At 42.6% G+C, this 17527-nt stretch overlaps 1 protein-coding gene across 1 annotated transcript in view; it reads right to left on the minus strand.

The window, feature by feature from the left end:
• ptprfa (protein tyrosine phosphatase receptor type Fa) overlaps positions 1 to 17527 on the minus strand; it is a gene marked incomplete at its 5' end in the record, with an annotated part of 414741 nt that overhangs the window by 31865 nt on the left and 365349 nt on the right. The window contains 3 exons of the mRNA XM_083911493.1: positions 2484 to 2638; positions 4570 to 4695; positions 6067 to 6193. Coding sequence (XP_083767619.1) covers positions 2484 to 2638; positions 4570 to 4695; positions 6067 to 6193 — 408 coding nt within the window. The remainder of the gene's footprint in view (positions 1 to 2483; positions 2639 to 4569; positions 4696 to 6066; positions 6194 to 17527) is intronic.

Consider the following 17527-nt stretch of genomic DNA (forward strand, 5'->3'; position numbering starts at 1 on the left):
TGAAGTTGTTTTCTAAATGCTGCACATCTTTCATCGTGTTCGTGAAGATATTTTATAAATGCTGCACATGTGACATCATGTTAGTGAAGATGTTTTCTAAAAGCTGCACGTTTCATGATGTTAGTGAAGTTGTTTTCTAAATGCTGCACATGTATCACAATGTTAGTGAAGATGTTTTCTAAATGATGCACGTTTCATCATGTTAGTGAAGATGTCTTCTAAATGCGGCACATGTTTAATCGTGTTAGTGAAGATGTTTTCTAAATGCTGCACATGTTTCATCATGTTAGTGAAGTTGTTTTCTAAATGCTGCACATGTTTCATCCTGTTAGTGAAGATGTTTTCTCAATGCTGCACAAGTTTCATCATGTTAGTGAAGATATTTTCTAAATGATGCACGTTTCATCATGTTAGTGAAGATGTTTTCTAAATGCTGCATGTTTCATCATGTTAGCGAAGATGTTTTCTCAATGCTGCACATGTTTCATCATGTTAGTGAAGTTGTTTTCTAAATGCTGTACATGTTTCATCATGTTAGTGAAGTTGTTTTCTAAATGCTGCACATGTTTCATTATGTTAGCGAAGATGTTTTCTAAATGCTGCACATGTTTCATCATGTTAGTGAAGTTGTTTTCTAAATGCTGCACATGTTTCATCATGTTAGTGAAGATGTTTTCTTAATGCTGCACATGTTTCATCATGTTAGTGAAGATTTTTTCTAAATGAAGCAGGTTTCATCATGTTACTGAAGATGTTTTCTAAATGCTGCACATGTTTCATCGTGTTAATGAAGATGTTTTCTAAATGCTGCACATGTTTCATCATGTTAGTGAAGATGTTTTCTAAAAGCTGCACATGTTTCATCATGTTAGTGAAGATGTTTTCTTAATGCTGGACATGTTTCATCATGTTAGTGAAGATCTTTTCTTAATGCTGAACATGTTTCATCATGTTAGTGAAGATATTTTCTAAATGATGCACGTTTCATCAGGTTAGTGGAGATGTTTTCTAAATCCTGCACATGTTTCATCGTGTTAGTGAAGATGTTTTCTAAATGATGCACGTTTCATCATGTTAGTGAAGATGTTTTCTAAATGCTGCACATGTTTCATCATGTTAGTAAAGATGTTTTCTTAATGCTGCACATGTTTCATCATGTTAGTGAAGATGTTTTCTTAATGCTGCACATGTTTCAACATGTTAGTGAAGAGGTTTTCTAAATGATGCACGTTTCATCAGGTTAGTGGAGATGTTTTCTAAATGCTGCACATGTTTCATCATGTTAGTGAAGTTGTTTTCTAAATGCTGCACGTTTCATCATGTTAGTGAAGATGTTTTCTTAATGCTGCACATGTTTCATCATGTTAGTGAAGAATTTTTCTAAATGATGCAGGTTTCATCATGTTACTGAAGATGTTTTCTAAATGCTGCACATGTTTCATCATGTCAGTAAAGATGTTTTCAAAATGCTGCACATGTTTCATCATGTTAGTGAAGATGTTTTCTAAATGATGCACGTTTCATCATGTTAGTGAAGATGTTTCCTAAATGCTGCACATGTTTCATCGTGTTAGTGAAGATGTTTTCTAAATGCTGCACATGTTTCATCATGTTAGTGAAGATGTTTTCTAAAAGCTGCACGTTTCATCATGTTAGTGAAGACGTTTCCTCATGCTGGACATGTTTCATCATGTTAGTGAAGATCTTTTCTTAATGCTGAACATGTTTCATCATGTTAGTGAAGATATTTTCTAAATGATGCACGTTTCATCAGGTTAGTGGAGATGTTTTCTAAATCCTGCACATGTTTCATCGTGTTAGTGAAGATGTTTTCTAAATGATGCACGTTTCATCATGTTAGTGAAGATGTTTTCTAAATGCTGCACATGTTTCATCATGTTAGTAAGGATGTTTTCTTAATGCTGCACATGTTTCATCATGTTAGTGAAGATGTTGACTTAATGCTGCACATGTTTCAACATGTTAGTGAAGATGTTTCTAAATGATGCACGTTTCATCAGGTTAGTGGAGATGTTTTCTAAATCCTGCACATGTGTCATCGTGTTAGTGAAGATGTTTTCTAAATGATGCACGTTTCATCAGGTTAGTGAAAATGTTTTCTAAATGCTGCACATGGATCATAATTTCAGTATAGATGTTTTCTAAATGCTTCTCATGTTTCATCATGTTAGTGAGGATGTTTTCTAAATGCTGCACATGTTTCATCATGTTAGTGAAGATGTTTTCTTAATGCTGCACATGTTTCATCATGTTAGTGAAGTTGGTTTCTAAATACTGTCAAATTGGTAATGTTTCTCCAGTCGATTGTACTGTGTTTATTTACATGTGTTTCCTTTATGGGTGCAAATCTTACCCAAAACAACTGGAATGATTATTTGTTTTCCAGTAACTCCTAAAAAATCTCAAATCTGACAGGAAAAGTGTTTTTCAAATCTCTGACCAGTAAACAAGCTGTTAGTTACCTGCAGTGCACAGAAATTGGTCCATCTTGTCCAAATTGCTCTTTAGTTTTATGAACTTGGCCAATGAAGTCGATGATTCCCTCCCCTTTTTTTGGCACTCCTTGCTCTGGCCAGTCAGTGAACTGAAACTGCCTGATGGTCCTCGACTGACCATCCTGACGAGCATAGAGGAAAATGGAGACAGATAATGTTCGTAACTCACAAACAAATCTACAGCTCGTTAGTTGTAGTAGAGTCGTTCCTCTACTAGTGTATTACTCTTTACTATAAATATAGGCATTAGTGTTCGATGTTAGTGCATCATACAGACTTTAGAGTTCCCCTTTACCGCCAAGTCAATTTGTTTCGAAAACAGTCACACACATACCCTGGAGATCAAAACTAAAGATCAAATTATTAATTCTTGATTTATTCTGAAATATTATTTTTTATAGTCCAGAATTTGATAGAATATCCTCTGAGGCTATTCCACTGCTGTACTAGCATGTTTTTTTTTAAATAACCAAGGAACTTCAAGAAAAACCTTTATTTTGTGAAAAAAACAGTGATCAAAATTAGAGAACAGTAACCATTGTGTCAACATAAGACATCCTAATTATTCTACCATTTAAGGTCAGTGGCTGATGGAAAAGATTTAAAATAGCGCTTTAACTGTGGTTTTCTCAAGGGGCCACTATATGGGGGATAGCCCAATGCTTGCAATGCTAAGTGCCCCTAGAGTGGAAAAACATCATTACAAGTATTTCATAATAAAGCCGATGGTGTCCATTCGATGGCAAATGGGGATGATTGCCTTTTGCTCTGCTCAGTTTGATTGACTATTTGCTAAGTACTGTTTTCATCATCACGTGGTAGATTATCATCTGTGTTAAACTGTGTGGTACATGTGAATCAGAACATTACTGTATGCAAAATTGTTATTTCATGGTTTGGATCCGTCCAAAGCAAGCCCCCGACACAACGACTTCCTGGTTGATCCAATCTGAAAGTGCCAAAAACTGCAGTTCTCTGAGTGTCCAGTGGGGGCAGGTTTCATAATAGGGCAGTTTCTCATTGACCCCCATGTTAAACAGGCCGATTTCACAGCATCATTAAACCTGTTTAAGGCCTGGTACAAAAAATAATTCTACTCTGTATGTTTAGGTCATATCTCCATGACAACACTGAGGGGGGTGAATATTTTTGTAACAGGCTAGTTTTTATTTGATTGGAGGTTAAAGTTTATGACCAATTAGTGGCCTCTTGAGCGACAGCCAGCAGCCGGCCCTCACTTCTCCATGGAGGTATACATTAGCCAGATGGACGTATCTCCCTCCACCTAACGTCACATACATGCCCTTTTTTGGTAAGAGGAAATGAGGCGGAGTCAAAGTCTGACAACATGGCTATTCCCGTAGGCGAGGACGATTGGATCAAGTTGAGAGAACGGACCTCGACGTAGGGACTACGTCCATTTTTTATCCAGTCTATGTTCCAAAGCACTATTTTTCGGTATTTTCTTTAACCTAAATACATTGAATACATTGTACAGCTTGGAATATTTGCATGAGCTGGATCTGATCTGACCTGTACGCGTGTCTGAGGACCTTCACAATATAATAATCTCTCTTATCTTCCTTCAAAACTTCAGCTTGGACTGTGGTGTGGCTAGAGGCCGGCTGACATCGAACTATGAACATATTAATGAAAATGAAGCCCAAAAGCACATCATAGGTGCACGGGTGATATTTTTAGTATAGATTTTCATATAAATTTGTGCAGGAAAGCATACTGTACATCAGAGCTGGTCTCAGTCTTGACCCTAGACTGTGTGGAACAGTCAAATCACCTTTTCCTTTCTCAAGCAGTGCTGTGTGGGGAGTGCTCTGTCCAAATCATCTCACTTTAGTGAAGTGAGATGCACAAAATGCTTAACAGACACAGACAGAAAAAAACCTCTGCATGCAATGCAAATGTCACTCTGTTACAAACACAGTCTGTTACAAAAAATAGCGGCCAAAGTGGCGTTGATGTCCTTTCCAAATTAAATGAGCTGGGCCATCTTCCTGCTTATGCCTCATGCAAAGCTTTGTTGAGGAGAACCTACCCGGGCGTCTGTGACTTTGAACTCTCGCAGGATGTACTGAGGCATGTTGTACTCAGCCATGGGGTCCACAACAAAGTACTGGTAGCGTGCAGAGCGCTCAGCGGGCCAGTACTGATGGCACTTTTCCTAAAGAATGGAGAGAGGAGACGTATCACAACATGTGGGGCATATTTGACTTTTGCCTGAAATAGCGAATGAAACCAATATAAAGACACCATAATTATAAACTACAAATAAATAAAAGATTAACTTTGTGAAATGGGCAGTCACTTTTTAAGGGACAAGTAGTTCAGTCTCTACCTAACCCTTCTGCCTCCCTCGGGCAAAAAAGGCCATTTTTCGCAAATTTTTTGTTTGATTTTGTGATAATTTTGGCTGTGTTTCAGCTTGTGGCATAATTTTTGGTAAGAACTCTTTATTTTTAGCCAAATTTATGAAATCCAATGTCTTTTTCGTGCACATGTCTTTTATACTCTAGTGATGCACTTTACCCCCTTTGGACACCTTCGTGGCTGAAAACATCCACACACAAAACACTGCTATAAAATCATCAGTATATCAATATTTTTTCAGATTTTTTTTCATAAATCTCTTTAACAACTTTAAATCTGCTCAAAACTACCAAACAATCAATCCTTTTCAGGATTTTAACCCTTTGAATGACCGTTTTATTATTGTAAGTTTTAATTATTTATTACAAAAAAAAAACAAAATATTAAATATTTTCCTTATAATAAATAATAGAAAGATGAAAACTTTGCAGGATAGCAATCTTTTTTGATATATGAGGATTTTATAGCAGTGTTTTGTGTGTAAACATTTTCAGCCACGAAGGTGTCCAGAGTAAGTATCTTGAACCGCAGAAATAATACTAATGCAATTTAATAGATTTTTTGCTAATCTTTGACAAATACAAAACTCTAATCACCAGCAAAGTTTTATCTCCCTACTATTTATTATATGGAAAATAATTAATCTTTTGTGGGTTTTTTTCTGATAAATCACTAAAACTTACAATAATAAAACTGTCATTTAATAGGTTAAAATCCTGAAAATGATTGAATGTTTGGTAGTTTTGAGCAGGTTTGAAGTTGTTTAAGAGATTTATGAAAAATATAAGAAGAAGTGATGATTTTATAGCATTGCTTTGTGCATGGACGTTTTCAGCCACGTGTTTGTAAATTTGAGGGAGGCACGAGGATTAACAATTAAATTGGTTTTATATTGCATGGATCTGTGAATTATTCATGTGAAACCCAAGCACATACAGGCTGTGGAAACTAAAACATATTTTATTTTGTGCAAAAGGATAGCTCAATCAAAACACTACCCAAATTTCAATGGAATTATCTTTTATATTGATATGGTCACTGGTGTCGCTAATAACAAGTTCACAGAGAACCTTTAAGGCTTACATTTTTGTCATGTTGATGTGATACTGTTTAATACTCAATGACATGACATGACAAAAGATGTGTTCCTAATGTGTAAGCCTACCCGGCCCATCTCACGGAGTTTGGTGAGCATGACTACAATCGTGGAGTTGTTTTCCCACAGCATTCTCCAGAAGTCCTCTGTGGTCTCGGCCAATGGGCCCTGGGTGGCTATGTAAACTTTCTGCTGCCTGCAAATGAGAACAGACATGTCTGTGTTTACTCCTCAGAGTTCTTTGGATTCCATATCAATTTTCTTACTCTTCATCCGTACCTATGGTCCGGCTGCACAATTTCATTACTTTCATAAAATACAGGTGATGGCAGATAAATAATGATCTTGTGGTTAATTATGGCATCCATTCATATTCATGTAATCCTCAACACACAACAAAAAGTATAAATCATCATATCAATCATACTGCTGTTTAGTTTGTTTTGCCCAGGTTGTGATTGGTTGAGCTTTGTTTGTGGACATGCATGGCTGGATGGACCTGCTTTTTTAGTTTTTTATCTTTCATTATCAAGAAAATGTTTTTAACATCTTTAAACACCCATCAGTATTATTTACTAACAACCCAAGATAAAGAAAACAAGCCAAACTTGGTGCAAAACAAAAATAATTGTAGACCCTTACTTTTCATCGAGGGAAATAGTACAAAGTAGCCAAGACTGTCACAAGGTGCCCAGTCTAAAATGGCAGCATTACCCTTAATTACTGATAATTTAATGAAATGCAAAATTGGAAAATGAACAACTTAAACACAAATACCACCAAAATAATAAATGTGTTGAAACTAGATTTTTTTTAAACTATAATCAATGCATAGAACAAGCCTGTGAATGTTCTCATTTGTCCAGGTCATCGTTATCCCCAAAGCAATTTCAGTCAAAAGCAACTGGACTTGGTTATTTGTCTAGGACAACGTTTCATCTCTCATCCAAGAGGCTTCATCAGTTCAAGTACGCATCTGACCAGGCTGGGACTGGTCTAACTATCTAGTGTGGAGATCCAGGTATTTTACCTGTAACAAGGCCGATGATGTCACTGGAACCCTTTGTGCTCCAAGTGCCAACGACCGTTGTTAGAGTGACAGTCGTTGGTGGGAAGTAGGTTTCGACTTTGTTAGTGCTCTATTGGGTCTTAACTACAGCTGATGTGAACAGTTGTTCTTTGACGTTAGATTGTAAAATCTCCTGGGAAGGGATGAAAGGGCAGCATTGTAAATTGGAGATAAGTGGTGTCTCAGACCTCCTCCTCTGTTTAGCGATGGTTTCTCTACTTTTGCATAGATGGCTTCTTTTACTCCTCTTTCAAACCATCTGTCCTCTCTGTCCAGGATGGGACATCGCTGTCATCAAATGAGTGGGCTTTCTCCTTGAGATGTAAGTGGACAGCAGAGTCCAGGCCTGAGGATTTAGCTCTCCTGTGTTGGGCCATGCATTTATGCAGTGGTTTCTTTTCTCCAATGTAGAGATCTTTGCATTCCTCGTTGCATTGAAGAGCATAAACCAGATTGCTTTTGTGGGTGTGTGGTGTTCTGTCCTTGGGATGTACTAGTCTCTGTCTGAGTGTGTTACTGGGTTTGAAATACACTGGGATGCAGTGTGTGTTGAAGATCCTCCTGAGTTTCTCTGATACCCCAGCCACATACAGAATGACTATGTTGTTTCTCTTGTTTTCTTTTTCTTTTTCAACCACTTTGGTTTTCTTTCTGGAAGCAGCTCCCGTTTTCACAAAGGTTCTGCTGGGGTAACCACAAGTTGTTAGGGCGCCCTTCAGGTGCTTGCGTTTTTCCCCTTGGGCCTGTGAGCTGGGTGGTATGTTATCAGCTCTATGTTGCAGGTTTCTGATAACTCCAAGCTTGTGTTCCAGGGGGTGGTGGGAGTCAAACAGTAGATATTGATCTGTGTAGATGGGTTTTCTATATACCCAAAATGTGGAGGCTCCTTTCATTCGCCATATGGACTTCACAGTCTAAGAAAGGTAAACTGTTCTTCTCTGGTGAACTTGATGTTTCTGTCCACTGAGTTTATATGTTCGGTAAAGGTTTGCAGGTTATAGAGTTTCTACAGCAACTACAAAAAGAAGGGGTCATTAACAAATCACAATATTATAGGCTCTATCCCCAGGACTCAACCCCCTGCCTATATGGACTCCCAAAAATCCATAGAGAAGGGGCTTGCTCAAGCCCATTGTCAGCGGCATAAACTTGGTAACTTACAATATTGCCAAGAACATAGCCAATATCCTGGCACCACTGGTGGGCAAATCCCCACACCACAGAAGTGGTCCGAGACTTAAAAATGGCGGCAGATGAAACCATGGTATCCAACGTCGTGTCTTCCTTGTTCACCTTTATTCCAACCATGGAGGCTCTGGCCACAGTAAGAGAGCGGCTCACACAGGACAACTCCTTACACAACCGAACAAATCTCAAACCAGACCACATTTGCCAACTTCTGGATTTGTGCCTGAACACCACATATTTCCAGTTTAATGGCACTTTTTACAGACAAAAACACAGCTGTGCCATGGGTTCACCAGTATCCCCTATTGTGGCAAATCTATACACAGAGGAGGTAGGACAAGGCTTTGAACTCCTTCAAAGGAGTAACCCCGAGCCATTGGTTGAGATCTGTGGACGGCACATGGGTTAAAATCAAATCCAAAGAGGTGCAAACTTTTAACGAACATATAAACTCAGTGGACAGAAACATCAAGTTCACCAAAGAAGAAGTCAACAGTTTGCCTTTCTTAGACTGTAACGTCCATATGGAGAATGACAGAACCTCCACATTGGGGTATACAGAAAACCCACTCACACAGATCAATATCTACTGTTTTGTATGTATGCACAGGGACACATGCTTGGAGTTGTCAGAACCCTGCAACACAGAGCTGATAACGTACCCAACAGCTCACAGGCCCAAGGGGAAAAACGCAAGCACCAGAGAGGGGCCCTCACAACTTGTGGTTACCCCAGCTGGACCTTTCTGAAAACGGCAGCTGCTTCCAGAAAGAAAACCAAAGGGGTTGAAAGAGAAAAAGAAAACAAGAGAAACAACATAGTCATTCCGTATGTGGCTGGGGTATCAAGAGAAACCTAGGAGGATCTTCAACAAACACTGCATCCCTGTGTATTTTCAAACCCAGTAACACACTCAGACAGAGACTAGTACATCCCAAAGACAGAACACCACACACCCACAAAAGCAATCTGGTTTATGCTGTTCGGTGCAACGAGGAATGCAAAGATCTCTACATTGGAGAAACAAAACAACAACTGCATAAATGCATGGCCCAACATAGGAGCTAACTCCTCAGGCCTGGACTCTGCTGTGCACTTACATCTCAAGGAGAAAGCCCACTCATTTGATGACAAAAATATCTCCTGGACAGAGATCACAGATGGTTAGAAAGAGGGGTAAAAGAATGGTAAATGGACTTACATACTACCTTTCTAGTCTTCCGACTACCCAAGGCGCTTTCACACTACTTGTCACATTCAAACAGATGGCATTGGACATCTACTTAACATCTAATATAACCATTCACACCACTTTTACCACATAGCAATTCCAGGTTCAGTGTCTTGCCCAAGGACACTTTGAATGTGGAATGGGGGAGCTGGGGATCGAACCGCCAATCTCTCCAATGAGGGACGACCCACTCTCCCACTGAGCCACAGTCGCCCCTAGAAGCCATCTATGCAAAAGTAGAGAAACCATCGCTAAACAGGGGAGGAGGTCTGAGACACTACTTATGACCCAATTTACAATGCTGCCCTTTCATCCCTTTCCAGGAGATTCAACAATCTTGTTCTAAAGGAACAACTGTTCACAGATTGCCTCCGGTGACTCCAACGACTGTCGTTAAGACCCAACAGAGCACTGATGAAATCAAAACCTACTTCCCACCAATGACACTCTAACAACTTCGTTGGCATTTGGAGCACAAAGGGTTCCAGTGACATCGTTGGCCTTGTGAGAGGTTAAATACCGGGATCTCCACACCAGTTAGTTAGACCAGTCCCAGCCTGGTCAGATGCGTACATGAACTGATGAAGCCTCTTGGATGAGAGGTGAAACGTCTCTCTAGACAAATAACCAAGTCCAGTTGCTTTTGACTGAAATTGCTTTGGGGACAATGCAAAGAACTTTTCTGTGTGCCACTGACTTTTATTGAGTTAAATCTGGGGTTATTTGCATTGTGATGTAAATAGTGCATAGTTTTTGTAAACAGAAAGGGAAAAGCCAAATAAAATCAATACTTGCTTGTTATCTTAAAAGAACCAACTGTTCTACAATAAACATTTCCTGTACATTTAGAATTGAATTAGATAACACTATACAGTAAGTGAATTCCTTCAGATTTACCACATGCCTTTAATAGCTTCTAGTTCCAGACAACAATGTCCCACAACTGTTAAATGGACTTCTCAACTGTTATTTCATTTGACAAACCCTCTTAAAGTACATTTTATGGGGCAACAGTTGCTAATGTATGCACTGTGTTACACCCCAGTCTAGGTGGCCTAGGACACAACATGAAAAAGCCCCATCTTCCCCAAGTCCCAAGTGGCCACAAACAATGATTTGGTTGAATACTAAGAAAAAGGTTTTATTTACAAAAATAGTGAAAGAGACAACAATAGATAATGATATATGTAAGCTGAGCTATAGGCTTCAGGGTGGACTAAGGCCAAAATAACAAACAAAAGGTTCCTGTCTAGGAAATAATAAACCTTACATAACCCAGAAACAAATGACACAAGATTTACCTCCCTAACTAAATATACAGGAAAAATCAATGTTAACAAAACTGACAGTCCACCCCTACTACTCAAAGAAACTAAACTACTCAAAAGGACTACAAAGCTGAACTGAAGTGTGGCCTGTTGGGAGATGAGAAGGATGAGGAATGCCTGCTGTCCTCAGATGTCCGCCATCTTGGCTCTTTATAAATCCGGTAGTTTTCAGCATGCAGCCAATCAAGAGCCAGGGCCTGGAACCACTCGACCATTCAAGGCATGGCTACGGCACACACCTATTTGCTTAAGTGATTGGAAGCTGAAAAAAAAACGACTGCAGTCATAACAACTGATCTTTAAATGGATTTGCTTGAGCACAGACCCTTTTTAACAGTAGTGTCAAATGATAGATGCCACCCAATTGCTCAGCTAGGCTCTGGACTTAAAGGTCCTGCCCACTCAGGGGCAGCATTGATGCATGCAGCATTGGGCTTGGGTCAATTTCTCAAGCCTGTTCCCAGAGTGCCAGTGCAGCACACATCCTGAGTATTTCAGCTCTGTTATCTGGATACATCAGTGCTCCATCTTGTGTGTGCCAGTGATGGCTAGAGGCACTGTTGGTAAGTTCGCCCCTGCCCTGCTCTCAGGTTTACCTCTGTGAAACAAGCACTGGAACTATTATCTGTGTACTTCACAATATAACAAATATATATATATTTAAATAAATGAAGCAATGCTTCTGTATTTTGTTGGGACCACTGCTGAGGGATTAGCTTTGACTAGTAGCAGTCTGTCACAAATCACATGTGGGGGGGTTGAATGAAAAGAGAATATAATTTAAGATATCTTCTCATCTCATCTTCATCCGCTTATCCGGGGTCGGGTCGCGGGGGCAGCAGCTTCAGCAGGGGACCCCAAACTTCCCTTTCCCGGGCCACATTAACCAGCTCTAACTGGGGGATCCCGAGGCGTTCCCAGGCCAGTGTGGAGATATAATCTCTCCACCTTGTCCTGGGTCTTGCCCGAGGCCTCCTCCCGGCTGGACGTGCCTGGAACACGTCCCTAGGGAGGCGCCCAGGGGGCATCCTTACTAGATGCCCGAACCACCTCATCTGGCTCCTTTCAACGCTAAGGAGCAGCGGCTCTACTCCGAGTTCCTCACGGATGGCTGAACTTCTCACCCTATCTCTAAGGGAGACTCCAGCCACCCTCCTGAGAAAACGGTTGTACCCGCGACCTCGTTCTTTCGGTCATGACCCAGCTTTCATGACCATAGGTGAGGTTAGGTACGAAGATTGACCAGTAGATCGAGAGCTTTGCCTTCCGGCTCAGCTCTCTTTTCGTCACAACGGTGCGGTAGAGCGACTGCAACACCGCCCCCGCTGCTCCGATTCTCCAGCCAAACTCACGCTCCATCGTCCCCTCACTCGTGGACATGATCCCGAGGTACTTGAACCCCTTCACTTGGGGTAAGGACTCATTCCCTACCTGGAGTAAGCAATCCACCGGTTTCCTGCTAAGAGCCATGGCCTCAGATTTAGAGGTGCTAATCCTCATCTCAGCCGTTTCAAACTCTCTGGGAACCGATCCAGTCAGTGCTGAAGGTCACTGACTGACGATGCCATCAGGACCACATCATCTGCGAAAAGCAGAGACGAGATCCTCAGCCAACCGAACTGCAACCACGACTACACCTTGATATCCTGTCCATGAAAATCACGAACAGGATTGGTGACAAAGCGCACCCCCGGCGGAGGCCAACCCCCACCGGAAACGAATCCGACTTACTGCCGAGGATCCGGACACAGCTCTCGCTTTGGGTGTACAGAGATTGGATGGCCCACAGAAGTGACCCCCTCACCCCATACTCCCGTAGCACCTCCCACAGTATCTCCCGAGGAACCCGGTCATATGCCTTCTCCAGATCCACCAAACACATGTAGACTGGATGAGCATACTCCCAGGCCCCCTCCAGGATCCTTGCGAGAATGAAGAGCTGGTCCGTTGTTCCACGTCAAGGACGGAATCCACATTATTCCTCTTCAATCTGAGGTTCCACTATAGGACGAACCCTCCTTTCCAGAACCTTGGAGTAGACTTTACCAGGGAGGCTGAGTAGTGTGATACCGCTGTAATTGGCACACACCCTCTGGTCCCCCTTTTTAAAAAGAGGAACCACCACCCCGGTCTGCAACTCCCTTGGCACTGTCCCAGACTTCCACGCAATGTTGAAGAGGCGTGTCAACCAAGACAGCCCCTCCAAACCCAAAGCTTTCAGCATTTCTGGACGAATCTCATCAACCCCTGGGGCTTTGCCACTGTGGAGTTGTTTGACTACCTCAGTGACTTCCGCCAGGGATATTGACAATGATTCCCCATCAGCCTCCAGCTCTGCCTCTACAAAAGAGGGCTTGTTAGTCGGATTAAGGAGTTCCTCAAAGTGCTCCTTCCACCGCCCGATTACCTCATCGGCTGAGGTCACCAGCGTCCCGTCCTTACTGTAAACAGCTTGGACGGTTCCCCGTTTCCCCCTCCTGAGATGTCGAATGGTTTTCCAGAAGCACCTTGGTGCCGCCCGAAAGTCCTTCTCCATGGCTTCTCCGAACTCCTCCCACACCCGCTGCTTTGCCTCTGACACAGCAGAGGCTGCAGCCCTTCTGGCCTGTCGGTACCTTGCAACTGCCTCCGGAGTCTTCTGGGATAGCATATCCCGGAAGGCCTCCTTCTTCAGTCGGACAGCTTCCCTGACCACCGGTGTCCACCACGGTGTTCGAGGGTTACCGCCCCTTGAGGCACCTAAGACCTTGAGGCCACAGCTCACCGCTGCAGCTTCAGCAATGGATGCTTTGAACATTGCCCACTCCGGTTCAATGCCCCCAACCTCCACAGGGATGCCAGAAAAGCTCTGCCGGAGGTGTGAGTTGAAGATCTCTCGGACAGGGGCCTCCTCCAGACGTTCCCAGTTCACCCGCACTACTCGTTTGGGTTTACCTGGTCTGTCCAGAATCTTACCCCATCCTCTGATCCAACTCATCACCAGATGGTGATCAGTTGACAGCTCTGCCCCTCTCTTCACCCGAGTGTCCAAAACATACGGCCTCAGATCAGATGATACGATCACAAAATCGATCATCGACCTTTGGCCTAGGGTGCTCTGGTACCACGTGTACTTATGAGCATCCTTATGCTCGAACATGGTGTTAGTTATAGACAATCAGTGACTAGCGCAGATGTCTAATAACTGACGACCACTCGGATTTAGATCAAGGAGACCGTTCCTCCCAATCACGCCTCTCCAGGTGTCTCCATCATTGCCCACGTGGGCGTTGAAGTCTCCTAGCAGAACTATGGAATCCCCTACTGGAGCCCCATGCAGGACTCCATTCAAGGTCTCCAAGAAGGCCGAATACTCGGAACTAATGTTTGGTGCATATGCACAAACAACAGTTAGAGTCTGGGGACTTTAGTCATGCAACTTTGGACTATACTACTATACAAGCACTCACAGCTCTCCTTCTTTCAGCCGCTTTCTCGCTAATTACATAGTGTTAGCCACTTTAGCTTAGCAGTTAGCTTCACGGCTGGTGATGGCTTCCCCGACTCTCTCTCCTGCTCTCTCTCTTGCTCTGAGTTTCGTATGTTTAGCTACTCCTCTGCCTCATTTAGTGATAATGGTAAAGGTAATAAGTGTAGTGTATTTGTAGCGCTGGAGGTGAGGCTCAGTGAGTTAGAGGCACGGCCCCGCACCATGAAATCTCAGTCTTGTGCTATGGTAGCTAGCCGGCCACCTATAACTTTAGCCGGTGCAAAGCATTAGCTTCTGCTGGTCCTCCCCCGGCAATTCCTGAGCAGCCAGGGTCCTCCTGGGTGACTGTGAGAGGAAAGCATAGTTCTAAATCGAAGCCCATGGTTAACCATCCGCCCATTCACGGTGGAGGAGCATTTTCCAGCTCAGTATAGTATACCAACGCTGTGTGCCCCACAATCATTTAAATTAACCAGATCAAAAATGAACAGAAGAGGAGCTACAAAGAAAAACTTGATACAAATCAACACAAAATATGCGATAATACAACAATATCATAAAATATGTGGACTTCAGATCTCTGTCATCTAAAGCTATATTAGTAAATGATCTGATATCAGATAACCATAATGATTTACTCTGTCTGACTGAAACCTGGCTGTGTCATGAAGAATATGTTAGCCTAAATGAATCCACTCCTCCCAGTCATATTAATACTCATATTCCTCGAGGCAGTGGTCAAGGAGGAGGCGTTGCAGCTATTTATGACTCAGGCCTATTAGTCAACCCTTAACCTAAACTAAATTATAATTCATTTGAAAGTCTTGCTCTTTGTCTTTCACATTCAACCTGGAAAACTGTGCAGCCAATTATACTCGTTATAGTGTACTGTGCTCCTGGTCTGTACTCTGAATTTCTATCTGAATTCTCAGAGTTTCTGTCAAATTTAGTCCTTAAATCTGATAAAGAATTCATTTTAGGAGATTTTAATATTCACGTGGACGTTGATAAAAGCCTTAGTATTGAGTTTATCTCTCTATTAGATTCAATTGGTTTTAGTCAGAGTGTACATAAACCTACACACTGTTTTAATCACAGCCTTGACCTTGTTTTGGCTTATGGTGTGGAAATCAATGACTTAATAGTCTTTTCACAGAATCCTATATTATTAGACCATTATTTAATAACTTTTGATTTCATATTACAGGACTACTCACCTCTGGGCAAAAGTTTCTACACAGGATGTTTATATGATAGTGCTTTAACTAAATTTAAGGAAGCGATTCCATCTGCATTGAATTTAATGCCATATCCTAATATTCAAGATTCCTGTACTAACGTCAGTTTCTCTGAAATTGATCACCTTGCCGACAGTGCTGCAGGCTCACTACGAACAACACTCGACTCTGTTGCTCCTTTAAAAAAGAAGATAATGAAACAGAGGAAGTTAGCTCCATGGTATAACTCACAAACCCGTGAATTAAAACAAATATCGCGAAAATTGGAAAGTAAATGGCGCTCTACTAAATTGGAGGAATCTCGCTTAGTTTGGCATGAAAGTCTAAAAGCATATAGGAAGGCTCTCCGTAATGCCAGAGCAGCCTATTACTCATCTTTAATAAATGTTAATAAGAACAATCCTAGATTTCTTTTCAGCACTGTAGCCACAGCTCTATTCAGCCATGTATTACTATAACCCTCAGTAGTAACGACTTCATGACCTCCTTTAATGACAAAATTATACCTATTAGAGACAAAATCACTCGCTTGGCACCAATTTTTCTGCAAACCCAGGAACCTTAGAAACAACTGTACGACCTGATATATTCTTAGACTGCTTTTCTACAGTTGACCTTAAAAAATTAACCTCTACTATTTCGGCATCAAAGCCTTCTACTTGTCTCCTACACTCTATTCCAACTAGGTTACTTAAAGAAGTGTTACCTTTAGTTAGCAGTCTTGTATTACGTATGATAAATATGTCTTTTTCACTGTCAGGCCCAGGCAGGAATGAGCCTGAAAAAAATTCCTTGATCAGGCTAGGGTCCATGATGTGGGGCTTGGACGGGTAGGCGGGCTTTGGTAGATAGGCAGCTTGCTGGGGCTTGGATGGATAGGCCGGCTACTGGGGCTACTGCGGTTGCTGTGGTTACTGCAGTTGCTGTGGTTACTGTGGTTACTGTGGTTGCTATGGCGGTCGAGGTCATGGCGGTGGTGGTCACGGCGGCCACAGTCGTGCTCATGGCGGTCGTGGTCATGGCGGGCGTGGTCGTGGTTATGGTGGTTGGGAGACGGGACCGAGCTCAGGTCCCGGTACTCACAGTCTGTGGCAGGGTTAGCAGAAAACAGGTTAATTGGGGTAACATCCGTCGGCTGGCTGGACACAGCACAGTCTTTGGCGCACCCCTTTTCCCACCTAATGATGTTTCCAGTCTTCCAGTCTATGTGTGGGTTGTGACGTATGAGCCATTGATGTCCTAAAATCAGTGAGTGCATGGGAGACGTGAATAAATAAAAAACGATGTGTTCCTCGTGGTCGTCAATCCGCATTCTAACAGGCTCACTGACGTGGGTTATGGCAAAAATCTCCTTGCCGTTGAGTGACCTGGCCCGGATGAGTTTGGCTAGTCGATCCGAGTGGATGCCTAACTCTTTAGCTAAACCCCAACTCATCAAATTCTCATCAGCTCCAGAGTCGATGAGAGCTTTCTGATTGATCAAGGTGTGATGCAAAATTTGGTTGGTCCGAATGCGGGGAGCGTGGGGAGACTCACCGCCTGGGAAATCTTGGCTGGACACGAGACGACAAGGTGGCCGATCTCCCCACAGTAGAAACACCTCCCCTCCAGCTGTCGCTTTCGTCGTTCCTCCGGTGTCAGCTGAGCTCTCCCCAGCTGCATGGGCTCCTCCTCGTGATCGTCGAGGGGGTGAGGTTGTGGCTCCGGCAGCGAACAACGGTAAATTTGTTTGCTCGGAGGAAGAGAGCGAGAGTGTTGCTCCGTCACCGCTGTTCCTCCGTCCCGCTGTTGTCTGAGCTGGACGCACCGGTTCATTGTCCGAATGGCGAGCGCGATGAGTGCGTCCACATCGGTGGGAAGGTCCAGTGGGACGAGGAAGTCTTGAATCGGGGATGCGAGTCCCTTCAAAAACACATTGTATAGAGCTGTGTCGTTCCACCCGCTTTGCACCGCCAGAGTGCGGAAACGGATGGCATAGTCGCATACTTACCCGCTGCCTTGCTTCAA

Source organism: Echiichthys vipera (genome assembly GCF_963691815.1).
Source record: "Echiichthys vipera genome assembly, chromosome: 3".
NCBI classification, from domain to species: Eukaryota; Metazoa; Chordata; class Actinopteri; order Perciformes; family Trachinidae; genus Echiichthys; species Echiichthys vipera.